Below are 27,941 nucleotides of genomic sequence, written 5' to 3' on the forward strand. Positions count from 1 at the left end.
TATAACTCAGTCTGGGTTCTAACCCCAAGGACTTAGTTCTGCCCATTAAATCAAAGGGCTTTGAAAGCCACCAATAAAAAGGGCAGATAATGAGATGTGAGAGGAATACCAGCAGGCCTTATTGGCTCGCTGAACGGGAAACCAGGCACCCATATGGTGGCACGTACCGTCTATATACACACACACACACACAGTCTCTGACATGCCAGCCCAGAGGGGTGAGATGGCACACACAGGCCCCAACGATCACCCCCCCCACCCATCCTCCCATCAATTTATCCATCCTTCTTCTCTCTTCCCATCCCCACTAAAACGAGTCACATCAACAAGACCAAACTAGTCCCTTACAGTCAAATCCAGATCAATGCAGATACTCTTTCAAATCATTTTATTACGTCAGATTAACATTACAGTATTTCACAGTTTTTCAATGTAATGACAGAGTATAGTACATCATTACAGATCAATATTTACACCTCAAATAAATTACATTTAAAAAAAAGGAATGATGATGTAGGGGTTATTGTATACAGATATGCTGGACACTGTGCTGTCACCACATTAGGCAGTGTTACACCCAGGGTCTTGCATAGACCTTTCAGGGGGCAGGTACTCAAAACAACATACTATGTGCCTCTGTAGCAATTTTTTAGCATAGGCCTATTTATTTCTGCAACAACTCACTCATCACAAATTATAAGCAAGCAAGTAAGTTACAGTGCCTCGAATTGGGAAAATAAGGTAGGCTATCAGCTGATAATTGATGTAAATATACTAGTTAGCTAGCTAGATAAATCACAAATCGGTACAAAAATGATCTTCAATGTTAATAAATAATAAATTCACAATACAGCCTATATTCATAATCTTCTAACTCATGTAATACTGCATGACTGACTGGCTAGTGGCTTGTGTGAGTATTTTTAGTAGGCCTATATGGTGTTCAGCTGGAGTCCAGACTATGTTCCGTGCTTAATTTGTAAAATCGGGAGGTGCAGGAACAAAAAGTGAGCGCGAAAGGGGAGTGACCTGGGGAGCTCTGAGGTACCAGAACGCATGGCAAAAAAATATTTTAATGCTGAATAAAAATATAAAACGTAATGTGTAAAAGTTCCATATGCAATAAAAAGCTTATTTCTCTCAAATTCAAATCAAATGTTATTTGTCACGTGCCGAATACAACAGGTATTCTATTACCATGAAATGCTTACTTACAAGCCCTTAACCAACAATGCAGTTCAATAAATAGTTAATTTACTAAATTGTGCACAAATGTGTTTACGTCCCTGTTCGTGAGTATTTCTCCTTTGCCAAGATAATCAATCCATGTAAAAGGTGTGGCATATCAAGAAGCTGATTAAACAGCATGATCATTACACAGGTACACCTTGTGCTGGGGACAACAAAAGGCCAGTTTTGTCACACAACACAATGCCAGTCTCAAGTTGAGAGAGAGAGAGTACAATTGGCTTGCTGACTGCAGGAATGTCTACCAGAGATGTTGCCAGAGAATTGAATATCAATTTCTCTACCATAAGCAGCATCCAAAGTCATTTTCGAGAATTTAGTAGTATGTCCAACCGGCCTCACAACCGCAAATCACTTGTAACCATGCCAGCCCAGAACCTCCACATGCGGCTTCTTCACCTGCGGGCTTGTCTGAGACCAGCCACCCGGACAGTTGATGAAACTGTGGGTTTGCACAACCAAAGAATCTCTGCACAAACTGGCAGAAACCATCTCAGAAAGCTCATCTGCGTGCTCGTCGTCCTCACCAGGGTATTGGCCTGACTGCAGTTCAGCGTTGTAACTGACTTCAGCGGGTAAATGCTCACCTTCGATGGCCACTGGCAAGCTGGAGAAGTGTGCTCTTCACAGATTAATACAGTTTTCATCTGTACCGGGCAGATGGCAAACAGCATGTATGGCGTCATGTGAGCGAGCGGTTTGCCGATGTCAACGTTGTGAACAGAGTGCCACCTGGTGGTGGTGGGGTTATGATAAGGGCAGGCAAAAGCTACGCACAACGAACACAACTACATTTTATCAATGGCAAATTGAATGCAAAGATACCCTGACGAAATCCTGAGGTCCATTGTCGTGCCATTCATCTGCCTCCATCACCTCATGTTTCAGTATGATAATGCATAGCCCCATGTCGCAAGGATCTGTACACAATTCTTGGAAGCTGAAAATGTCCCAGTTCTTCCATGGCCTGCAAACTCACCAGACATGTCACCCATTGAGCAAGTTTGGGATGCTCTGGATCAACATGTACAACAGCGACTTCCAGTTCCAGCCAAATTCAAGCAAATTCGCGCAGCCATTGAAGTGGGACGAAATTCCACAGGCCACAATCAACAGCCTGATCAACTCTATGTGAAGGAAATGTGTTGCGCTGCATGAGGCAAATAGTGGTCTCACCAGATACTGACTGGTTCTCTGATCCACGTCCCTACCTTTAAAAAAAAGGTATCTGTGGGGTCCTCCCGAGTGGCGCAGTGGTCTAAGGTACTGCATCGCAGTGTTGCAGTGTCACTACAGCGTGGGGTTCGATGTGTCATTACTGGCCGTGACCGGGAGTCCAATAGGGCGGCGCACAATTGGCCCAGCATTGTCCGGGTTAGGGTAGTGTTTGGGTGGGGTGACTTTACTTTACGTGCTCTAGCGATTCCTTGTGGTGGGCCGGGAGCCTGCAGGCTGACGTGGTCGTCAGTTGAACGGTGTTTCCTCGGACACATTAGTGCAGCTGGCTTCCGGGCTAAGCGGGCGGGTGTTAAGAAGCACGGTTTGGCGAGTCACGTTTCAGGGGATATATGACTCGACCTTCACCTCTCCCGAACCCTTTGGGGAGTTGCAGCGATGAGATACGTTTGTAATCATGACAATTGGGGAGAAAAAGGGGGCGGGAAATAAAACAAAATGGATACAAACATTTAAAAAGGTATCTGTGACCAACAGATGCATATCTATATTCCCGGTCATGTGAAATCCATAGATTAGGGCCTAATGAATTTATTTAAATTGACTGATTTCCTTACGTGAACTATGAACTGAAATTTCTGCACGTTGAATTTATATTTTTGTTCAGTGTAATAAAGCATTGCATGCATATCATCGCATTTGCGTAGTGGAATAGAGCAGTAAAGGTGGGAGAAATTGCGCCTTGTGTAAACGCATTTCATGCAATTCTACATCATTTTACATGACTGCAGACTTTGGCAGAATCTTTTTAAGTAATGCAAAAATGATCGAAATGAGTGTCTACTTTCACACTGAAATCATTAAAAACGTATTGAATCCATCAATAGCCTAGACCTAGGTGTGTGGAGACACACATATTGTACAATGAGGAAATGAGTCTTAAAAAAGCTTTCCAGTTTCACTGACTTACCCAATGAGAAATAATGCACAGCTCACTAGTCGCAATGGCTGATGCGCTCATGCCAAAAGCCTATCTCTAACCTGTAAACAATGGTTACTTGATCGCCTTTTTGGAAGTTGCTAAAATATTTTGGTATCCTACAGCAGACAGATTCGTCTTCTCTTTTCAGCAGGAGCCATTTGCTATCCAACCTGTGTTTTCCTGCGACTGTATTTTAAATATTGCGAAAGGCCTGTTTTGTCTGCATGCTGTTTACTGGCAAATTTGCAGCACATTCCTGGCTGTAGCCTATACCTTGTTATTGGGCTACAATCCACAGCTAGGCCATTACATTTTTTATTTATTGCTCCTCTGTGGCTATATTATAGGCCTACTCCTGGTGTAGTAGACTATTCGGAATTATTTCATTTCTTTCTGAACAGACGGCTGGAATTCTATAACTCTGGCACATTCATTTCAATTTATCAGGGCTGCTTCTGTAGCACCTTCCGAAGTCTATGATTTTATAAGGAAATAAGCAAACCAGACAGAACAACCAGCCAATCAGACTGAACATTTCTGATTTAAATCAAGTGTTAATCAAATGTTATGCTGCTGTGGTGTGGCAGTACTGGTGACACGCATCACAAGCCGTGCATGTTTGGATACCGAGAGCACGCAATCTCAATACAGGGCAGACTAGGAAAATCACACGCGCGCACACAGAATAAACAAGTGGTACCAGACGCCTCCAGCATTTGCAGTGGAATGAACAGTGTCTGTCCCTTAGCTCCTCAGGGGTAATGGGAATAGCAGCAGACATTCATAAGCTTCACGTTAACCTTCCAACAGAACTCAATATCACAGAAACTGTAAAATTCAACCATCTGGAGAGAGACAGCTAGCATAGTGTTACTAACAGGAAATGAGATCAGCAGTGGCCAAGCAGTAACACATGTCAGTAGGACACACGTTGTCCCAATACTCCACAGTGGCTTCCTCTCACTGGCTTGAACCAGTCCTGCTAGTGTCAGATCAAACTGGGTGAAGAAAAGGAAAGAAGGAAAGGAGACAAGTAGAGGAAGCCACTGTAGAGAATTAAGATTTAGCCCTTGCCTCATCAGTTTTGGCTTGAAAGCATTCTAAACATGTGAGATGGGAGGTGGTAGGGGTTCCATTCTTAATCTCCAAATATTTTGGTGTGCTACAAGTCCTGTATAACCGGTTTCTAAACTGCTGATGGACTGACTGGAGCAGACAGATTGACTGAAAGTCTCACTATCATTAGAATCAGTCTGACTACATGATATGAAACTTAACCTTAACGACTAGCTGATATGTATTATGTACTGAATGGAGTTCTCCTTTAGTTTGATTAGGTGTCTGAGACACAGGCAGCATCTCAAATGACACCCTATTCCCTAAATAGGATATCATTTGGGACGCAAACCCAACCCTTACGTAACACCAACGTAATGCTTCCTGTGTCACCCTTGTCACCCCTGGCTCACAGAGTAGGATGAAGTGGTCCCTAGTAGACACTGATCTTAGGTCAGTTTTGTGTTTTCCATCCTAACGGTAAAGGTTAGCATTGGGAGAGGGTGAGCTGATCTTAGATCTGTGGTTATGGGCAGATGGTGCCCCCTAGCCGGTGTAGAGGACTTTGTGCAGGAGAATGGGAGGAAGAGGAGAAGGATTGAGAGATTCTTCCTCATCCTGGCGAAACACTAGCGATACCGCAAGATCACCGGAACTGAGAGAGAGAGAGAAAGATGTGTGTTTAGTACTATGAGTTGAATCCGTGTGGTTATATTCTTGACCAATACAATAACGTGTTGTTCAGGCTGATACTCACTGATGATGATAAGTAGCAGAACGACCACCACCAGAGCTATGATGGCCTTCATCTGAAGAAGACAGATACAAGCATTACACAAGCAATACATGGATACAGACACTGATGCACGCACGCACACACACACACACACGGTGACTCACCTTCATGTCTCTCCACCACATCCTCCGATGCAGCTGCTTGGCTCGGCTGCTGAAGGCTGACGCGTTGTCTGATAGGCTCTCTGGAAGGTCATATGACCACAGGACACACACATGTGAAGAGAGAGAAGATGAGAAGAGAGAGGGGATGTGGGAGACAGACCGGGAAGAGGGGGACAGGGAGACACAGAAGGAAACGTGTAAACAACATGTGATAGAAAAGGAGAATACAACACAGACAGCTCCTATGACTTCACGGTGGTTTATACTTGGTTTAACGACATGTCTGTAGACAAATAGAATGCGGGAAGTGTTGCTGGTCAAAAGGACATTTAATTTATATTCCGGTGGAAAGTCTGTAGACTGTTGGTTTCTTTGTTGCACAGACAAAAAAGTAAATGTCTCTGCAACTGTTGCAATATCCATTGTCGTGGTTACTGCGCTGCTACAGCAACAAGACCAAATCCATCTGTGACAAGAAGGTGCAGGAGTTCTCAGATTCTCAGAATGACCTACTTTTATATCGTCACACTAACAGTCGTAAGCTATTTTCAGTAAGCTCGCCATCATTATCTTGTAAATAATGTTGTTGTGGTGGGTTTATTTTCCTGTAACAATTAATAAAAAGTAGCTAAGGTTTAAATGTTGTCAGCTATACTCTGGTCATTATTTGAACAAGCAAGCAACTAACCAAAACATTGTTTAGAAAGTTGCTTTCAGTTGCCTGACTCGCAAGGTTGACATTTACTAAATTCATTTTTAAACAGATGGTTTTATTGGTAATCCGATAGAGAAATGATGCTATTTGGAACACAGGGTGATGTCAGATGACAATAGAATGTTCATGAGGTCACTGCGACAACTGTATACAGACATTTTGACAAACCAGCCTTTATAACTACCAATATTATTACCTAAGTGCAAACCAATCTTTGTAGGGGCTCTGTATAGACCTCCAGACCAGAGTGACTTTTATGAGATCCTTGAAAATGTGTGTACTGCCTACCGTGACTTTCTAAACTCTGAAGTGATTCTACTGGGTGATGCAAATACTGATGTACTGAAAACGAGCTGACCCCTGTATAAGACCTTGTCTAACTTTTGCAAAACTTTGTTTGGCTCAGTTGATAAATGAGCCCACAAGAATCTGTGACACCAGTCATACTGCCATTGATCTCATTATGGTATCAGATAATCACAAGATATCCCAAATTGGTGTAATTGCATATGGAATGAGCGACTATTTCTTAATACACTGCACTAGGAAAATTAACGAAAACTATGACAAAGGCTGGTTGACGAAGCAAAACAGTCCTTCTAGAAGAGCAAGATCCATAAAAAACGACCCAAGGGAGCTCTGGAAGACTTGAACTGGACCTAGGCACTAGCAACAAGCGAAAAACAAAGTCAAACAGTATGGGACTAAACAGCAAATGTCACTGTAACCTTTGACAGAGCACAAGTGGCTGATCATTTCAACCTTGTTGACCAACTCTCAGATAGCTCTGGCAACTTTGGAAACCATCATATTGAAATCTATTATTCAGCCAAGGGCATCTCCGAAGGACAGTTAGCATTTTCCCAGGTTTCAACTTCAGATGTATCAAAGATGCTTAAAGAGCTAGACAAACAAACAAAAATCCACAGGACTGGATAACATCCCAGCTAGATTCCTGAGCGATGCCGCTGATCGTATCAGACCTTACATAAAAAACATCATCGTTTCCAGTCAACATGGAAAGGTACCACGAAAGTTGAAACATGCAAAAGTTGTTCCTTTGTACAAAAAAGGAAGCAAAGTTGAACAAGGGAACTACCAACCAGTGTCAATATTGACTGTGTTGTCTAAAGTTTTAGAAAAAGCACTCTATGAACAGATCATAAAGTACATTTTGTAAGTCGCTCTGGATAAGAGCGTCTGCTAAATGACTTAAATGTAAATGAAATGTAAATGTACATGGATGACCAAGACATTTCATAATGACCTTCAGTCCGGTTGAAGACAATCCTATTCTACCGACACTTGTTTACGATACTTTATCAAGCAAGAAATTGACACGGGCAACTTCTGTGGTATGGTCATGCTTGAACTACAAAAAGCATTTGGTACTATGAAGCATGGTATTTTGTAGTACAAACTGAATGTTTTTGCACCATCTCCTTATTATGGGTAAAGTCATACCTCCACCAAAGGGTGGATATGGGCGGGACACGGTCTGATGCTAAGGACATAAAATATGGTGTCCCCCAGGGGAGTATTTCTTTCTTTATTTTTTGCTCTACATCAAAGACCTGGATTCTGCCTGTTTGTGCTCTCTGTTCCTGTATGTGCATGATTCTGCCCTCCTGGTTTCACATAAGAATAAGAAGACCGTTGAAAAGACTTTAAGCAGCGAACTAACTAAAGTCAGTAAGTGGTTATCCGACAACAAACACTCTGCATTTAGGCAAGACATAATTTATCCTGTTTGGTTCCAAACACAAAGTGAGAAACTCTTCCAACTTCTCTGTCAAGTGTAATAGTGTAGCGGTGAAGGAAAAATACTCTGTTACATACTTGTTATGTGAACTAGACCAACACATGACAGATAAACTCAGGAGCCAGTGTTGCCAATATCAGACCGCTGTGCTATAGGAGCATGGCTGGAAAAAGTTATTTCCTTAACATTGGTGCTGAGGAATGGAATGGTGTACCAAACCATATAAAATTCATCCCTACACTAAAGAAATTTAAGATAAACCTTAAAAAATGGGCTAAATGCTTTAACACTGTACAGGCTTAAAAAGAACTGTTTTCATTTCAATGAATGTTACATGCTAAAATATTGTATTCCTTTTACGTATTTTTCCCTACTGATGAGATGTATGAGGTTTATTTTTTATTTTCATTTTATAATCTGCAGTATATTTTGTTTTCATGGATTTTCTGGAACACCACAATGGAAATATGTTTTTAAACTTGTGTGTCATCCTCAAAGATTTAATGGCATTGTACTGTATCCACGTGTGGTTGTATTGTGTTTTAAAATGGTCAAATAAATCAAATCAAATAAACTCAAACCTCACTCACTCAGATTCAAAACAAACTTTGGTATGACAGGGGCAACCTAATGTTGCCAAAGCAAAACACTAAACACAAACTTGTTCCTTCTGCCTCTCCATGTCCTTATATATAAGTTTTATTTAATATCTCTCTCTTTCTATTTGGAGTCAGACAGTTGTTTGACATTGTGTGTTGGCAGGGAAATGAAAGGTGTTAAGCTGAGCGTGCAGAGATCTCCTGTTCTCGTGGTGAACCACTCTCCTCTAATGCAAGAAAGGCATTTCACTGTACTTGTGCACGTGACAAAAACTTGATGTCATGTGATGGACAAATCTAGGTTTGACGATAGCCAGGAGCAACCGACCAGCCCCAATAGTGCAAACTGTAAAGTTTGGTGGAGGAGGAATAATGGTCTGGGGCTGTTTTTCATGGTTTGGTTAGGCCCCTTAGTTAAAGTGAAGGGAAATCTTAATGCAGCAGACAGTGAAATTCTAGACAATTCTGTGCTTCCAACTTGGTGGCAACAGTTTGGGGAAGGCCCTTTCCTATTTCAGCATGACAATTCGCCCATGCACAAAGCAAGGTCCATACAGAAATGTTATTTTTTTTTCGAGATCAGTGTGGATGAACCTGACTGGCCTGCACAGAGCCCTGACCTCAACACCAACAAACACCTTTGGGATGAATTCAAAAGCCAACTGCGAGTCAAGCCTAATCAACCAACAGTAATGCCCGACCTCAGTAATGCCCGTGGCTGAATGGAAGAAAGTCCCTGGAGCAATGTTCCAACATCTAGTGGGAAGACTGTTATAATAATCAAATGAAATTGTATGTCACATGCGCCGAATACAACCGTTGAAAAGCTTACTTACAAGCCCTTAACCAACAATGCAGTTATAAGAAAAATAAGAGTTAAGAAAATATTTAGTAAATAAACTAAAGTAAGAAAAATGAACAATAACGTGGCTATATACAAGGGGTACCAGTTCCGAGTCAATGTGCGGGGGGTACAGGTTAGGTCTTGGACCTCCTCCCTATAGGCCATCTCATTGTTGTCAGTGATCACTGTTGTGCCGTCGGCAAACTTAATGATTGTGTTTGAGTCGTGCTTGGCCACACAGTTGTAGGTGAACAGGGAGTGTAGGAGGGGACAAAGCACGCACCCTTGAGGGGCCCCCGTGTTGAGGATAAGCGTGGCAGATGTGTTGTTGCCTACCCTTACCACCTGGGGTCAGGAATTCCAGGATCCAGTTGCAGAGGGAGGTGTTTAGTCCCAGGATCCTTAGCTTAGTGACAAGCTTTTGAGGTCACTATGGGGTTGAACGCTGAGCAGTAGTCAATGAACAGCATCCTCACATAGGTGTTCCTTTTGTCCAGGTGGGGCAGTGTGGAGTGCAATAGAGATTGCATCATCTGTGGATCTGTTGGGATGGTAAGGGTAGATCTGTTGAAATGGAGTGGGTATAGGGTTTCTGGGATGATGGTGTTGATGTGAGCCATGACCAGCCTTTCAAAGCATCATGGCTACAGACGTGAGTTCTACGGGTAGTCATTTAGGCAGGTTACCTTGGCATTCTTGGGCACAAGTTTCTCTGCTTGAAACATGTAGGCACTACAGACTCTGAAAATGTCAGTGAAGACACTTGAAGACACAGTTTGTCAACGCATGATCTGAATACACTTCCTGGTAATCTGTCTGGCCCTGCGGCCTTGTGACCTGTTTAACCTTTGTGTTGTCTTAAGGGTCAAAAATGATATGTTTAACAGCGGAGAAAACACCCTAAATTATATTTTTTCAACTTGAAATTTCATGACTTTTCCTAGTGACTCCACCGTGAGAAAAAGTGAAACATCCATGAAAGCTGTACACCACCAGGGTACAAAGATTGTCTTAAGAGTCATTTTTGACCCAGCAGTTATAAAATCATTAAAACAAACAAACACACACAGATTATATGTACTACTGATTGAACAGACAAAATAAACAACATTTCAGACAAAATAAACAGTTCTTGAAAGCATTGTTTACTAATGGGCAATGTAGTCAGAGGCTATAAATGTGCTGCACGATAGTTCTCTCTTTGCTGAAGCCATGAGTGCATGTTTCAGTGCCCAACAGGTCTGACTTTTTCAGATGTCCAGGAGGAACAAGAGCACAATGATTTAGAAGAGGAGGAGGTATCTGAAGAAGAAGACGGGGAAGAATACAACCCAGAGCAGGATGCATCATCTTCAGATGAAGAAATCCCCCCAAGCTGAAAGAGAGACATTTTTGTCAAAGAACAGCAAATAACATGGTCCTTGTACCATATGACAACCAGGCCAGGATAGCAGCACAACATGTTATAAGGATGACCCCAGGGCCCACAAGACATGCAGTTGCCCATGCCCAGGACATCGCCTCAACATTCTACATGTTCATCACACCAGCCATAAAAAAAATCATCCTGGAGATGACAGATTTGGAGGGTTTCCGTAAATATGGAAACAACTGGAAAAGGATGGATGAGATTGACCTGCATGCCTACATAGGGCTGCTAATCTTAGCGGGTGTGTATAGGTCCCGAGATGAGGCTATATGTAGTCTCAGATGCAGAGAGGGGAAGGGTGATTTTCCATGCCACGATGCCACTGAGAGTCTTTCAGTTTCTGAAGAATGCTACGATTTGATAGCCTTGTGTCAAGACCTGCAAGACATTTGAGAGACAAACTGGTTGCCATGAGAGGTCTGCCGTACCTCTACAACCCTGGGCCTGAAGTAACAGTAGATGAGCAACTAGCTCCATTCAGGGGTACATTTTTATTTTCATATCTGTAATGTAAGTGATTTTCACAGTTCATTTTATTATGTATTGCTGTAAGATCACTGATTTATGGGACTGTTTTCTGTGACACTGATACTAATTACTGATAGTAATCTGTTTTGTCAAAAGGTCGCTGTCCTTTCCAGAAGTATATGCCCTGCAAGCCAGCAAAGTATGGCATCAAGATATGGGTGGCCTGGGATGCACAATCCAGCTACGCTTGGAAGATGGAAGTCTACACATGGAAGCCGACCAGTGGAGGCCCAGAGAAGAACCAGGGGATGCGGGTTGTGCTTGATGTGACAGATGGACAATGTCACATGTGACAATTTCTTTACCTCTTATGAACTCAGCCTGCAGCTCCTGAAGAGGAAGATCACCATGGTTGGCACAGTTAGAAATAACAAGACAACCTGGACAAGGTGATTGGAACTTACAGCTGCAGGAGGTTGAAAGCCCGCTGACCCTGGTCATCTTCCATAATGCCATTGATGTGTCCTCAAACAATGCCTTCGTGACATGGAACAAGATCAACCCTACCTGGATGCCTGATAAGCAGAACAAGAGGAGGGTGTTCCTAGAGCAGCTGGGAAAGGCACTTGTAACCCCACACATTCAAAGAAGAGAGCGCCTCCCCAGCAGAGCAGCCTCTGCAGCGCTTGTGAAAGCTGTTCACGGGGCTGAATCTTGTCTTAATCCACCTGAGGCTGCAGCTGAGGCAGGCAAGAGGAGGAGATGCCAATTCTGCCCCCCAAAGGACTGTAAAACAAATACTATGTGCTGCACATGTAAGAAATACATCGCAAAGTCCATGCACACACACTTGCATACGGTCCTACATGTGCTAATTAGAGTTGATTGATTTATGTTCTTCACGCTTTTGTTTTGTATCTATTATCTTATTTTATTCTTATTTATTGTTGTTGTTTATACAAGTTGTGGGTGGGGGCAATGGTTAAAAAAATGGGAGAAGACTAGTATTTTGTAGCTGAATTCCTCATTGTACAGTATATAAGAATATATCACTATGTTGCCAAAAAAGTACAAGACATATTGTTTCCTTTCAATAAAATGCATTCAAAACTATGTTCTGCACATTTCTGCTACTTTTAGGCTATACAAGTGCTATCTCTTGCTAAAAATGTTTTACACCAATGCAGTGCCTTTAGCAATAATAACAATAAACCTCTACTTTAGTAAATAAAACAATTATGACAGGTGTGTTGTAATAAAAGCGAGTGGTGTCCACTGATTAAATGCAGTCTTTCTGCATTGTGAAGAGGGAAAACGCAGATATTCAAAGTTCGTGATGAATGACAGGTTGGTTCTTCATGTAAAATAGATTTGGGGATTAAAATTCAATTAAGCAGCTTTATTTTAGGGGTTTGGTGAAGGCGGGTCATTTTTTTACCCTTAGGACAAGTGGAGTATACAGAATGTTAAGACTACACAAGGGTTAAGGTCTTACTTACATCGGCTACGGAGAGCTGGATCACACAGTTGTCCGGAAACAACTGGTACTCTCATGTATGCTTAAATGTTGCTTGCCTCGAAGCGCGCATAGAGGTAATTTTGATTGTCTGGTAGGCTCCTGTCACTAGGCAGCTCACGGATAGGCCTCCCTTTGTAGTCCGTGATAGTTTGCAAGCCCTACCACATCCGATGAGCGTCAGAAGCGGTGTAGTAGGATTCAATCTTAGTCCTGTATTGAAGCGTTGCCTGTTTGATGGTTCGTCGAAGGGCATAGCACGATTTCTTATAAGCGTCCGGGGTAGTGTCCCGCCCCTTGAAATTGTCAGCTCTACCGTTTAGCTCAGTGTGGATTGTTGCCTGTAATCCATGGCTTCTGGTTGGGGTATGTACGTACGGTCACTGTGGGGACGCGTCATCAGTGCACTTATTGATGAAGCTGGTGAATGATGTGGTATACTCCTCAATGCCATCAGATGAACCCGAAACATATTCCAGTCTAACCCGGAACATATTCCAGTCTGTGCTAGCAAAACAATCCTGTAGTTTAGCATCGGTGTCATCTGACCACTACCGCTTTAGTTTTTGCTTGTAAGCCGGAATCAGAAAAACAGAATTATGGTCAGATTTGCCAAATGGAGGGCGAGGGAGAGCTTTGTACACATCTCTGCGTTTGGAGTAGAGGTGGTCGAGAGTTTATTTTCTCCTCTTGTTGCATGTCACATGCCGGTAGAAATTAGGCAAAACAGATTGAAGTTTTCCTGCTCAGTATTGTTCTGTTCCTCCAAACGTCAAAATTTCAAAGTTGCTCAAAATGTCTATTTTGTTGTTGTATTTTTGACACCCCAGGTTGACTCCTCCTGCTCAGTTCTCCAAACGTCAAATTTAGAAGGTTAAGGATTAAGGTTTGGGATAGGATTAAACCCCCCCCAAAAAGACTAGCGTCCATCACTGGGATCGAACGCACAACCTTCTGATCCAGAGTCTTTAACACTAACAAAACCCAAGCCTACTTGACGCTAATAGCGCACACTGTTGCTCCTAGTCGCCGTTTTGAAGGCATTTCCCAAAGTCCTGGAAATTAGCGATCTGCCTCTTTAATGCCCAAGCTGAAAAACAGCTCTAATAATAAAATCACTATTACTACAGTACAGACTAGACTCCATTTACTTCCTTCATAGTTGCCACACCTGCCCATCTAAACCCTGCATCTGGTGTGTGTTCTGCATGCCATCGCCACATTTGGCTCCGATCCATGATAACCAGAGAAGAGCAGTCAGGAGTGAGAGTTTGCCTTGTCTTATTCCCATTCCGGAGTGACTGAGTAGAATTCCCAGCGGGATATGAGCGCCTGTAGAGGGTGACTAATGGACCAGTCAGAATTCCAGGTCATGGAATTTCAGGAATGGTTTCTTCCTTGTACAAACTTCCGGCTGGGCACACTGAGGAATTTCCCTTCCTATCTGTTTACGTAAGATAGGAGTCTAGGGTGTTTTTATAATAGTCTCTAGAGATGGCGGTGTGTCAGAGTAAGTAAGTAGCCTGTCCTGTTTCTGTAGCGTGAGGATATTTGATGTACAAGTACCCCGCCAGGACGCAAGTCTATTGCAGGGCTTTAACACCAATCTCCTGAATGCCAAGCGGAGATGCATTGGGTCCAATTTCTACTTTTTAAAATTTGATTTAACCTTTATTTAACTAGGCAAGTCAGTTAAGAACAAATTCTTGTTTACAATGACGTTCTAGGAACAGCCCAACATTCCAATCTCAGGGTCGGACACTAACTACCAGGCCACTTAGTTCTGCAGATATTAATATATAGATCTGAAAATTACTTGAGTCTCACCTGACTTGTCCTGCAGGTCCTCCAGTCGCTCTCCCCTGTCGATCACCTTGGAGATGTTCTCCTGCATCACATCGATGACCTCATCAACCTGCGACTGAACTCTGAGGGAGTGGAGAGAAGAAAAAAAACAAGTGAATGTCAATACACAAACAGAATGTGAACTCTGTTGAAGGTGGGGCAGTTCTTTGGCTGGTACTGCTGTTCTTACTGATACATTCACAAGCCCACACACAGAGCTATTTTCAACAAGGCAAGGACTAGTCTGATTTTTTGTTTGTCCTGAGTGTCCTGCCCAGGTAATCTCTCCATCACACCTGGCTGTAGTCCTAGCGTCCTCACCTGGCTGCCAACACCTGACTTTCTCCCACACACACACACCTGGACTGGACCACACCCCTCACCTGGGCCCAACTGAGCCTGGCATGGCATGTCCTGACACAAACCTCACACAGACAACTGGCACAGACAGGAGGAGAAAGAAGAGAGGGAGGAGAGAGGGAGTGGGGGAGAGAGTCACGTATTCTTCTGTAATCACGTATGCAGTCACGTATTCTTCTCTACCAGCGATTGGAACCAAGTGGCTCTGAAAACTTGTCTGCTCTAATAAAAACCTCTGCTTTCTTTTGGAAAAAAGTGAAAATCAAAAACCAGGTGGATGATTATTCATGATCCTTACATCACATATTAGACTATGTTACATAATACTAAGACAGTCTGTGGGCTGGGCTCTTTTTCTGAACTCTGCTGGGGTGTATGGGGAGCACACACACACACACACACACACACACACACACACACACACACACACACACACACACACACACACACACACACACACACCATATTACAAGAGAATTTGATATACAATGTGTTATATGATATCATTGGGTAGAGTAACACTTTTCCTATCGAGGAAATGTACTGTGTTTAAATAAAATTAGCAAAAAAATATGTCCTCTCACGGTCAACTGCGTTAATTTTCAGCAAACTTAACATCTGTAAATATTTGTATGAACATAAGATTCAACAACTGAGACATAAACTGAACAAGTTCCACAGACATGTGACTAACATAAATGGAATAATGTGTCCCTGAACAAAGGGGGGGTCAAAAGTAAATGTCTGTTGTGGCCACCAGCTGCATTAAGTACGGCAGTGCATCTCCTCCTCATGGACTGCACCAGATTTGCCAATTCTTGCTGTGAGATGTTTCCCCACTCTTCCACCAAGGCACCTGCAAGTTCCCAGACATTTCTGCCCTCACCCTCTGATCCAACAGGTCCCAGACGTGCTCAATGGGATTAGGATCCGGGTTCTTCGCTGGCCATGGCAGAACACTGACATTCCTGTCTTGCAAGAAATCACACAGAATGAGCAGGTGGCATTCTTATGCTGGAGGGTCATGTCAGGATGAGCCTACAGGAAGGGTACCACATGAGGGAGGAGGATGTCTTCCCTGTAATGCACAGCGTTGAGATTGCCTGCAATGACAACAAGCTCAGTACGATGATGCTGTGACACACCGCCCCAGACCATGACGGACCTTCAACCTCCAAATTGACCCCGCTTCAGAGTACCGGCCTCGGTGTAACACCTGTGGGATTTGATAAACCAGAATCCGACCATCACCACTGGTGAGACAAAACCGCGACTCGTCAGCGAAGAGCACTTTTTGCCAGTCCTGTCTGGTCCAGCGGCGGTGGGTTTGTGGCCATAGGCGACATTGTTGGCCTACAAGCCCCCAGTCCAGCCTCTCTCAGCCTATTGCAGACAATCTGAGCACTGATGGAGGGATTGTGCGTTCCTGGTGTAACGCAAGCAGATGTTGCCATCATGTACCTGTCCCGCAGGTGTGATATTCGGATGTACCGATCCTGTGCAGGTGTTGTTACACATGGTCTGTCACTGCAAAGACGATCAGCTGTCCGTCTGGTCTCCCTGTAGCGCTATCTTAAGTGTCTCAGTACAGACATTGCAATTTATTGTCCTGGCCACATCTGCAGTCCTCATGCCTCCTTGCAGCATGTCTAAGGCACATTCACACAGATGAGCAGGGACCCTGGGCATCTTTCTTTTGGTGTTTTTCAGAATCAGTAGAAAGACCTCTTTTGTGTCCTACGTTTTCATAACTGTGACCTTAATTGCCTACCGTCTGTAAGCTGTTAGTGTCTTAATAACCGAAAACACTCTAAAGTTTCCAAAACTGTTAAAATAGTGTCTGAGTATAACAGAACTGATTTGGCAGGCGAAAACCTGAGAAAAATCCTTTCAGGAAGTAGGATTGTTTTATTTTTGTAGTTTTCTATTCAATGCCATTACAGTATCCATTGACTTAGGACTCAAATTTCAGTTCCTATGCCTTCCACTAGATGTTAAACAGTCTTTAGAAATTGTTTCAGGCTTGTATTCTGAAAAAATGAGAGAGTTAGAGCAGTCTGAATGAGTGGACCCTGCCGTGTCACAGAGCTTTTTCATGCGCGCGAGAGTGCCTTTCTTGTTTACCTTTTATATTGACGACGTTATTGTCAGGTTGAAATATCATTGATTATTTAGGCTAAAAACCTGAGGATTGATTATTAACATCGTTTGAAATGTTTCTACAAACTTTATGGATACTATTTGGATTTTTTGTCTGCCTGTTGTGACTGCGTTTGAGCCTGTGGATTACTGAAGAAAAACGTGAACAAAACTGAGGTTTTTGGATATAAAGAGACTTTATTGAACAAAAGGAACATTTATTGAATAAATTAATAAATGTCTTCTGAGTGCAACCATATGAAGATCAAAGGTAAGTGATTCATTCTCTCTCTATTTCTGCCTTGTGTAACTCTTCTACTTGGCTGGTTACTGTTTGTAATGATTTGTCTGCTGGGCTACGTTCTCAAATAATCGTACGGTATGCGTTGCCATAAAGCATTTTTGAAATCTGACACCGTGGTTGGATTCACGAGAAGCTAATCTTTAAACCTATGTAAAATAGTTGTATCTTTTCTAAATTATTATAATGAGTATTTCTGTATTTGAATTTGGCGCTCTCTCACTGGATGTTAGCCAGGTATTAAAAATAAAAAACAGAAATAAGTTATTTACTTAGGTGCATCCTGTTTCCATTGATCATCCTTGAGATGTTTCTACAACTTGATTAGAGTTCACCTGTGGTAAATTCAATTAATTGGACATGATTTGGAAAGGGGCACACCTGTCGATAAGGTGACAGTGCATATCAGAGCAAATACCAAGCCATGAGGTCGAAGGAATTGTCCGTAGAGCTCAGAAACTGGATTGTGTCGAGGCACAGATCTGGGGAAGGGTACCAAAAAAATGTCTGCAGCATTGAAGGTCCCCAAGAACACAGTGGCTTCCATCATTCTTAAATGGAAGGAGTTTGGAACCACCAAGGCTATTCCTAGAGCTGGCCGCCCATCCAATCGGGGAAGAAGGGCCTTGGTCAGGGAGGTGACCAAGAACCTGATGGTCACTGACAGAGCTTCAGAGTTCCTCTGTGGAGCTGGAAGAACCTACTAGAAGGACAACTATCTCTGTAACACTCCACTAATCAGGCCTTTATGGTAGAATGGCCAGACGGAAGCCACTCCTCAGTAAAAAGACATATGACAGCCCACTTGGAGTTTGCCAAGAGGCACCTAAAGGACTCTCAGACCATGAGAAACAAGATTCTCTGGTCTGATGAAAACAAGATTGAAATCTTTGGCCTGAATGCCAAGAATCATTGCTGGAGGAAACCTGGCACCATCCCTACGGTGAAGAATGGTGGTGGCAGCATCATGCTGTGGGGATGTTTTTCAGAGGCAGGGACTGGGAGACTAGTCAGGATCGAGTCAAAGATGAACGGAGCAAAGTACTGAGAGATCTTTAATGAAAAGCTGCTCCAGAGCACTCAGGACCTCAGCCTGGGGCAAAGGTTCACCTTCAACAGGACAACGACCCAAAGCACACAGCCAAAACACAGGAGTGGTTTCAGGACAAGTTTCTGAATGTCCTCGAGTTGCCCAGCCAGAGCTCAGACTTGAACCCGATCAAACTTCTCTGGGTAGCTCTGAAAATAGCTGTGCAGCGACACTCCTCATCCATCCTGACAATCTACAGAAAAGATTGGGAGAAAATCCCAAAATACAGGTGTGCCAAGCTAGTAACGTCATACCCAAGAAGAATTGAGGCTGTAAACAGTTCAAGATGAAGAAGTACATCCAGGAGATCTGCCAAATGAAGGTAGATTCTGACCTATGGGAGATAAGGAAGAGGAAAGAGGCGAGGAAAAATGAAGAAGAAGGCAGCATGGAGAGTAAGCCAAAGCAGATGTGAGTTAAAAAAAAATATATATATATATATATATATATATATATATATATACAGTTGGGCAAAAAAAGTATTTAGTCAGCCACCAATTGTGCAAGTTCTCCCACAAAAAGATGAGAGGCCTGTAATTTTCATCATAGGTACACTTAAAAAAAATCCAGAAAATCACATTGTAGGATTTTTTTATGAATTTATTTGCAAATTATGGTGGAAGTATTTGGTCACCTACAAACAAGCAATATTTCTGGCTCTCACAGACCTGTAACTTCTTCATTAAGAGGCTCCTCTGTCCTCCACTCGTTACCTGTATTAATGGCACCTGTTTGAACTTGTTATCAGTGTAAAAGACACCTGTCCACAACCTCAAACAGTCACACTCCAAACTCCACTATGGCCAAGACCAAAGAGCTGTCAAAGGACACCAGAAACAAAGTTGTAGACCTGCACCAGGCTGGGAAGACTGAATCTGCAATAGGTAAGCAGCTTGGTTTAAAGAAACCAACTGTGGGAGCAATTATTAGGAAATGGAAGACATACAAGACCACTGATAATATCCCTCGATCTGGGGCTCCACGCAAGATCTCACCCCGTAGGGTCAAAATGATCACAAGAACAGTGAGCAAAAATCCCAGAACCACACAGGGGGACCTAGTGAATGACCTGCAGAGAGCTGGGACCAAAGTAACAAAGCCTACCATCAGTAACACACTACGCCGCCAGGGACTCAAATCCTGCAGTGCCAGACGTGTCCCCCTGCTTAAGCCAGTACATGTCCAGGCCCATCTGAAGTTTGCTAGAGAGCATTTGGATGAACCAGACTAAGATTGGGAGAATGTCATATGGTCAGATGAAACCAAAATATAACTTTTTGGTAAAAACTCAACTCGTCGTGTTTGGAGGACTAAGAATACTGAGTTGCATCCAAAGAACACCATACCTACTGTGAAGCATGGGGGTGGAAATATCATGCTTTGGGGCTGTTTTTCTGCAAAGGGACCAGGATGACTGATCCGTGTAAAGGAAAGAATGAATGGGGCCATGTAACGTGAGATTTTGAGTGAAAACCTCCTTCCATCAGCAAGGGCATTGAAGATGAAACGTGGCTGGGTCTTTCAGCATGACAATGATCCCAAACACACCGCCCGGACAACAAAGGAGTGGCTTCGTAAGAAGCATTTCAAGGTCCTGGAGTGGCCTAGCGAGTCTCCAGATCTCACCCCCATAGAAAATCTTTGGAGGGAGTTGAAAGTCCGTGTTGCCCAGCAACAGCCCCAAAACATCACTGCTATAGAGGAGATCTGCATGGAGGAATGGGCCAAAATACCAGCAGTGTGTGAAAACCTTGTGAAGACTTACAGAAAACATTTGACCTCTGTCATTGCCAACAAAGGGTATATAACAAAGAATCGAAATAAACTTTTGTTATTGACCAAATACTTATTTTCCACCATAATTTGCAAATAAATGAATTAAAAATCCTACAGTTTTTTAAATTTTGTCTGTCATAGTTGAAGTGTACCTATGATGAAAATTACAGGCCTCGTCTTTTTAAGTGGGAGAACTTGCACAATTGGTGGCTGACTAAATACTTTTTTGCCCCACTGTATACAGTACCAGTGAAATGTTGACACACCTACTCATTCCAGGGTTTTTATTTTTACTATTTTCTACACGTACTGTAGACTAATAGTGAAGACATCAAAAATATGAAATAACACATATGGAATTTATTTAGAATTCAAGGCATACTTAACCAGCATGGCTACCACAGCATTCTGCAGCGACACACCATCCCATCTGGTTTGTGCTTAGTGGGACTATAATTTATTTTTCAACAGGAAAAAGACTCAAAAAACACACCTCCAGGCTGTGTAAGGGCTATTTGACAAAGAAGGAGAGCGATGGTGCTGCATCAGATGACTTGGCCTCTACAATCACCCGATCTCAACCAAACAGATGGTTTGGGATGAGTTGGACCGCAGAGAGGAAAAACAGCCAACAAGTGCTCAGCATATGTGGGAACTCCTTCAAGACGGTTGGAAAAGCATTCCTCATGAAGATGGTTGAGAGAATGCCAAGAGTGTGCAAAGCTGTCATCAAAGCAAAGGGTGGCTACTTTGAAGAATCTCAAATATAAAATATGTAGATTTGTTTAACACTTTTTTGGTTAATACATGATTCCATGTGTGTTATTTCATTGTTTTGATGTCTTCACTATTATTCTTCAATGAGTAGATGTGTCCAAACTTTTGACTGGTACTGTGAAATGCATTCATTGTTGTGATCATAAGTAGGCCTATTTGTATAATGTATTTTTTTAACTTCAATTTAATAAAATGTAAAGTGCTCACTGCACAGTCTTGTCTGAGCTGTGCGTACCTTTGCCCATCTAATAACAAGGAGGACAATGGAAATAATTTGGTTGATTGTGATTTTTATCCTTGACCATTTTAATCTGTGTAGTGTTCTATTCATAAGGAAAACTCAATGTATTTTAAATTTGCAAAACTAACAAACTAATTAGGCTAATTCCTTCATGCAGGTGGAGACGAAACATTGATTTGGAATGAGTGCTACCAACTTCAAGCTGAAGCCGTGTGAGCACTGCAGCCGGTGCATTGATCGCAGCCGCATGGAGAAACATAACGAGTTCTGTGCCAAGCCGTCTTCCAAGTGCTCCAGAAGAAGGGTCTTTGACTATACCAAGCACCGGCTCAAGGGCACCAACCTGGCCGGATACATCAAATAATCTGCGATGCACCAAGGGACCTCTGTCTGTCTGGAAATTACCACTCAAACAAACAGGCAGGCAGACAGACAGACAGACCGAGATAGACATGACAGAGGAAGGGCTGTGATTGGAGAACAGACATGCAGTCGATGTGCTGTGGGCCTCGGTGGTGACTACTAGACCAACTGCTAGACCACCTGCTGCCCAAAAGACAAGGTCCACTTTGGAATCAGAGAGGGTTCCAGTAAGAGGCAGTACTACTAGGAGGTATTGTATCCAGAACCATCAAAATCAACTGTGTTCAGCAGTTCACAGAAACACATGTAGTTCTTTTCAAACAGATTTGTTAATGGTGCAGGAAATTCAATATAAAAAAAGGGAATTATGTCTTTCATTCATAATATCTAATACGACTCAAGCCCCCCTCCCCAAAGATACTTACTGTCTGATTTTGTCATTTCCGGCTCCAAATCTGGGTCCAGTTGGTCCCCTCCTGAAAGACAAGCATACAGAAAATCGGTTGGCTCCAGATACAAAGCCTTATAGCCCAAAATGGGCTCTATTCGAAAGCAGAAATAGGCAGAAATAAGTAGTAATTTCAGACACAAACAATGTATGTGGGATTATTACTCACAGGAAGAAGTCCTCCTCTTCATCAGAGTCTTCCTCCAACAGGTTCCTCTGTGAGGGGGCAGAGGTCAAGGGTCAGACACATCTCTCCCATTAGGCCCCTCTCCCAGACCACTCCCAAACAGTCCTAACAAAATTCTTGTTTGAGAAATTGCATTTGGCTAAGAAGCTATTTTGGTTTCTTTTTTATAATTTTCATTGAAAATTGTTACCCAGAAATTATTTGATATTGAGATAAAAACAGCTGCATTGGACCTTTAATGATATAAATATATTTCTTGCTGCATATAAAGATATCACCAGATTACTGGGGGAATGTAATCCATATGATAAAGGCTTCAATCCTTTTTATCTGAGGAGTGGTTCAAAAGCCCTTTCTGCCTCTCCACTACCCATGTTCAACCCTCGCCGTCTGACTGCGTGTCACTGCTCTGCTCTGCCCACTCCTGGATGTGGTCCCGGGAGCCAGGAGAGGACTGGGAGCTATTATCAGAGAAGACGGTATGGCAAGGGGGGTGTGTGTCTGTTTCTCTTTGATCTTAGCTGAAGACAATAACAATGCTGAGACAGAGTAGGAATGGGTCCTCTCTGAACCTCAGAGAAGGGTTGCCGTGTCCCTCTTGCAAAATCTCTCTCCCCCTGTTTTTAATTCCGAGCTTAAATGAGTTTGCACTGGGGAAACAGTGTCTCACCCTCTCGCTGCGTATGGATCCAGTGACCTCTTCATCGTTGAGGTGTCGTTTAAACTTGGGAGGCATGTTGGCGTCGTCAGGCTGCTCCTCCCGCTCTGGTTCCCTCTGTAGGACAGGAGGAGCAACACACCTGTTAGAGACCTCACACACACACAATACTGTCTGCTACAGTACAGCAGCAACCCTGGTCCTACTGGGGGGCGGGGGGGGGGGGGTGCAGGCTTTAGCTCCAGCCAGCAATAACACATCCAATGATCAACCATGATAAGTAGAATCAGGTGTACTGGGCTGGAAACGAAAGCCTGCAAACTGTTAGCGAGTCCTCCAGGTGATCTCTGCTGCTACAGTCATCATACCTTCGCTAGACAAATACCAAAACATACACAGCACTCACTCAACACCAGCTTACTGTCCAGATGGTTATCGCATCACAGATATAGTGTGGCATAGCTGGCCTGCCTGCTCGAGTCTTTACACACGTCTGAGTCCAACACAACCTCTAATGTTCAGAATAATGATTGAGTCTGGTTCCTCTCAATGTTCCCTGAGTCTTTACGCCACTGCTAAATCTATAAACGGAGTATGCCAAACATTAGGAATGCTGGCCAATGTTGACTCCAATGCTTCCCACAGATGTGTCAAGTTGGCTGGATGTCATTTGGGTGGTGGACCATACTTTATACACACACACGCACAACTGTTGAGCGTGAATGTTCTCCACACAAACCAGTGCGCCTGGCACCTACTACCATACCCCATTCAAAGGCACTTACGTGTTTTGTCTTGCCCATTCACCCTCTGAACGGCACTCACAGACAATCCATCTCAATTGTCCCAAGGCTTAAAAATCCTTCTTTAAACCGGTCTCCTCCCCTTCACCGACACTGATTGAAGTGGATTTAACAAGTAATATCAATAAGGGATTATAGCTTTCACCTGGATTCACCTGCTCAGTCTGTCATGGAAAGAGCAGCTGTTCTTAATGTTTTGTACACAGTGTTTCTGGAAAACACTGGTCATGTTACGTCAAACAAATATTTAAGTTTAACAGCAGACAGAGCAGTCAAAACAGGAGTGGGGTTTGTGTGTGAGGCCTGCAGTCCTCACCATGTAAAGTGAGAGCAGAGAAGAACACTTCACCTAAATCTTCAAAACATATAGAACTCATTTAAGAGTTTTTAAACAAGCATATTCAGTAACAGAACCATTCCGGTTTTAAAACCATTTCCCCTAACCCCTAGGCCTAGAGGGATTATTTCAGGCTTTCCAGGATGTGATGTAGGAGAGTTAGGCCTACTTATGAGTGGGTGTTGCTGTTGGACAGATTTTTAAACACTAAAATGTTCCATTTCAGCAGAGTGGCCTTAGTTGTTTTTCAGAGGTGCTCCTCTCTCCTGCCTGTTCCCTGTTAAGGGATGGTACGTGGGAGCAGTTTTATTGGGGAGCAGGGTTTGATTTAAAACTTCTTGCTGGCTATGCTGTGGAACCAAGCTCACTCAGGGGAGGGCTCCTGTGTCTGTTCTCTGCTGCCTGTACCTCTTCATTGAGTGTCTGACTCTCCTCCTTCTGTCTCCTCCCTGGTTCCTCCTCTCCCCTCTCCTCCCTATGCCCTGTCTCTTTCTCTGAACCCTGGAGTAGAAAACATGCTGTTCCTCCAGCTAGCCTTAACCATTCCTGTTCCCAGATCAGTTGAGGTACATGGGTGTGCATCAAACCCAGCCCCAGGTCCATAAAACTCAACCCCTGCTTCTCAGTGGAACAAAGGCCTCCTGTGTAGCCTCTGAGTTGTACAACCAAACATCAAATTGTTCCACTGAAACTGAAGTCAAATGCATTTAGGTGAGGAGAGACAGCGAAAGGAAAAGTAAATAACTCCTTTACCCACTCCAAACCCATCGCCTTTTCATACTTTTATGCTGCGCATGAATTGGGGACAAAGTTCAATTCAACAAATCTATGTCTAAACACATCCCACCTCTCCTGTCTTCACAGCTTCCACCCCAAGCCCTTCTCTCCTGCCCCAGCCCCTCCACCCAAGTTCCTCCAGTCCCTCTGGTACCATTGAATCCAGCTCAGACTCTGAAACTGTTGCTTTTCTCAGCGTCTCCTTCTGGCAGTGCAGTTGGAAAAGGGCCGTTCCGTGGCCAGGAGCGGAGTGGAACTTTCTGGTAAACAGAGAAGGAGATAGTGGCAGGGGACAGGGCTCTATCTCACGCAACTACAGAGAAAAGAGAGAGAGAGAGAGATGCACAGAAAGAAGAGAAAAGCCAAATCTAGCAGAGCTGAGTTGCATATTGTATGTACGTAGCTTTTAAATAAGCACTTTAAAGGCACAATCTGTAACGTCAAGTGGTGGTAAGAAGTTTTGGTCATCCCAAAATCTATGAAGAAAAGAAGGATGGATGGGAAGAGAGATGGAGAGGGGACTTTGTCCCAATGCCACATGGGACTGTGAAACTACAGATTGTGCATTTAAAAATCAAGTGAGGAAAAAGCAGTTATCAGCTGAGAAGGTGTAGCCTATTCCTAGTATCTAAATGGCAGGTCATCAGCTATAAGGGGAATGATGAAATGACAGAGAGCCTCATATCTGGTAAGAAAGTAAACAACCAGTTTAGGCAGCCATAATCAAAGGTTTATCTGAAGGAAGTAAAGCTGATATTTCTGTTTGGCTGAGAGCATAGTTCACACTTCACATAGCCTAGTGTATGATACAGGAGTTGGTTAAAACAGGTACAGACTAGCAATAATGTATGCAAGACCTCGCCGACGTTCCTATATCAGCTGTACCTTGGACAACTCACGTACATTTGTATTGACGAAATCCTTACAACATTCTGGCGTGTAAGGAAACTTTCCACATTTAATCGCGTTCGTTCAGTCTGTATACCAGAAAGCTGGTATGACAGCGACTTATTAGGCAATGCAAGGCCTGCCCGGGGCATAGCAGAGCTGCAGTTTACCATGGTATTTGATGATTACAGTATTCAATGGATTAGCTAGCACTCTACATAAAATCCAGTTGACACACATATACATCTCCTCTGATCTAAATACATAACCAGTAACATTAATCATTTGACACCAATTAATCATTTGACATCAACAGCACTGATTGTGTAACAATAGCCAGCTAACGTTCGTTAGCTACAGTAGCTATCCTCAGCTATTCGTCATCAAGAATAGAGTGAGCTATATCATCTTGCAGTCAAGCCACACAGCCAGCTAAATCTGAAATATCGAGAAAGCCAGACAGTCATTGTCTTCTGTGAATGGAAAATGTACGTCAGCTAGAGCCGGTTTAGCTAGCCAGTTGGTTAATAATTGGCTAGCTAACACAATCAGGACTAGCTATTTGAATTCAACAAACACAATGTCCTTATTTTAGTTAAGAGTATAGTATAGATTGTGGCTAAAATGAATATGCAGACAGGCCGCTGGCCACTACGTACATTTCATAGCCACAGAGAAAACACACAGCTGTAATGTTAGCTAGCCAGCAAGCTAATGCTAACGTTACCTGCTGTTTTCGTTGAATCCACTATCGCTCTTGACACAGACGACCAAACAAGCAGTGTTTATAAATATAGGATCACAGCGTTCTGTTTAGCTTTCTAAAATAAATCAATGCATTTTCTTCCAGCTGAGGATGGTCGCTACAGAGATGCTCTCCCAATCCTTCCTGCTTTCTCTGATCAGCTGGAGAATACCCGTAGCGCCTGCCCAGTCTCTCTCCCTGATTTGTGGCAGCGTCAATCTGAAGATTGGCACAATCAAGTAAATACAATTGGTGGAAGACTGAAATGCTGAAAATGAAAATAGAGAGAAATGGCTATGATTGGGAACCTTCATAGGTGTAAGTGCTGTGGGGGTGACCATGGCTCAGACATGCCTACTTGGTATTTCATTTTTATGCCATGTATTAGATGAGTTCTTCAGTTGAACCAGCATTTTCAAGGGTATCTGTCTAGTCCAGACCTACTACACTACTGTAACAGCCCTGAAATAGTATGTTCTGGTGTTTGTAAACATGGAAAAGAATCAATGAAAGAATGAAGAGAATTTGGCCCTGGTGAGAGCAACAGATGACCCCGCGTCCGAGAGTGGCTCCAGAGCTGGAGCAAGGCGGATGAAGGAATGGAGATGGGTATGCTAGAGGAGGATGAGGAGAGGAGGAAGGAGGTTGGATGGTGAGAGGAAGATGTAGATAGTGTGGTGAAGATGGTGAGAGATTCCTAAAGAGTAAAAGTAATATATGGCCATATATATACTTTGTTGTTTCTTGTATCTACTATAGATGATACTTGCCATCTCGTTTTGAGATTATATTGAGATGGTGTAGATTCTTGTGGGTTTATAATTTGAGATGTACAAATGTTGAAAACGCACAGAAACCTATCGAAGTATGAATGTTTATTTTTGTACAATATAGATGTGGCTGCCCATAAATTTATGGAATCACATTGTATTTATCAAATCAAATCAAATTTTATTTGTCACATACACATGGTTAGCAGATGTTAATGCGAGTGTAGCGAAATGCTTGTGCTTCTAGTTCTGACCATGCAGTAATATCTAACAAGTAATCTAACCTAACAATTTCACAACTACCTTATACACACAAGTGTAAAGGAATGAATAAGAATATGTACATAAAAATATATGAATGAGTAATGGCTGAACGGCATAGGCAAGATGCAGTAGATGGTATAGAGTACAGTATTTACATATGAGAGTAATGTAGGGTATGTAAACATTATATAAAGGGGCATTGTTTAAAGTGGCTAGTGATACATTTATAACTATTTAATATGATTATTTATAAGGACATTTCTAAGTGACCCCAAACCTTTGAACGGTAGTGTATATATATAGATAGATAAATAGATGTACTTTTACCCCGTTTTCTCCCCAATTTCATGATATCCAATTGGTAGTTACATTCTTGTCCCATCACTGCAACTCCCCTATGGACTCGGGAGAGACGAAGGTCGAGGGCCATGCCTCCCCTGAAACACAACCCTGCCCAGCCGCACTGCTTCTTGACAC

The 27,941-nt window shown here is 42.9% G+C and overlaps 1 protein-coding gene across 3 annotated transcripts; it reads right to left on the bottom strand.

The window, feature by feature from the left end:
• Nucleotides 1-373: 373 nt before the first annotated feature.
• LOC135556356 (vesicle-associated membrane protein 4-like) lies at nt 374-26,653 on the bottom strand. 3 transcript variants are annotated; one of them, XM_064989495.1, is made up of 9 exons: nt 26,413-26,653; nt 24,952-25,110; nt 22,893-22,997; nt 22,205-22,251; nt 22,013-22,063; nt 14,523-14,623; nt 5,363-5,442; nt 5,220-5,271; nt 374-5,117 (listed from the first exon to the last, which is right to left on the bottom strand). In XM_064989495.1, the coding sequence occupies exons 2-9, from the start codon at nt 24,952-24,954 to the stop codon at nt 5,092-5,094; spliced, it is 465 nt and encodes a 154-aa protein (XP_064845567.1). In that variant the 5' UTR covers nt 24,955-25,110; nt 26,413-26,653; the 3' UTR covers nt 374-5,091. The 3 variants fall into 3 exon arrangements, with proteins under 3 accessions (XP_064845567.1, XP_064845569.1, XP_064845570.1); XM_064989497.1 differs by lacking the exon at nt 24,952-25,110 and having other exon boundaries at nt 26,413-26,652; XM_064989498.1 differs by lacking the exons at nt 24,952-25,110; nt 26,413-26,653 and adding an exon at nt 24,868-24,889.
• Between the last annotated feature and the right edge of the window lie 1,288 nt (nt 26,654-27,941).

Source organism: Oncorhynchus masou, chromosome 15, assembly GCF_036934945.1.
Source record: "Oncorhynchus masou masou isolate Uvic2021 chromosome 15, UVic_Omas_1.1, whole genome shotgun sequence".
Classification (NCBI taxonomy): domain Eukaryota; kingdom Metazoa; phylum Chordata; class Actinopteri; order Salmoniformes; family Salmonidae; genus Oncorhynchus; species Oncorhynchus masou.

Excerpts from the sequence above, each read along its gene's own strand:
- LOC135556356 (XM_064989495.1), bottom strand. Across the intron at positions 14,624-22,012 it reads GGAAATGACAAAATCAGACA|AGTTCAGTCGCAGGTTGATG; the intron begins GTAAGTATCTTT and ends CCACTCCCTCAG. Across the intron at positions 5,272-5,362 it reads TGTGGTGGAGAGACATGAAG|ATGAAGGCCATCATAGCTCT; the intron begins GTGAGTCACCGT and ends TGTCTTCTTCAG.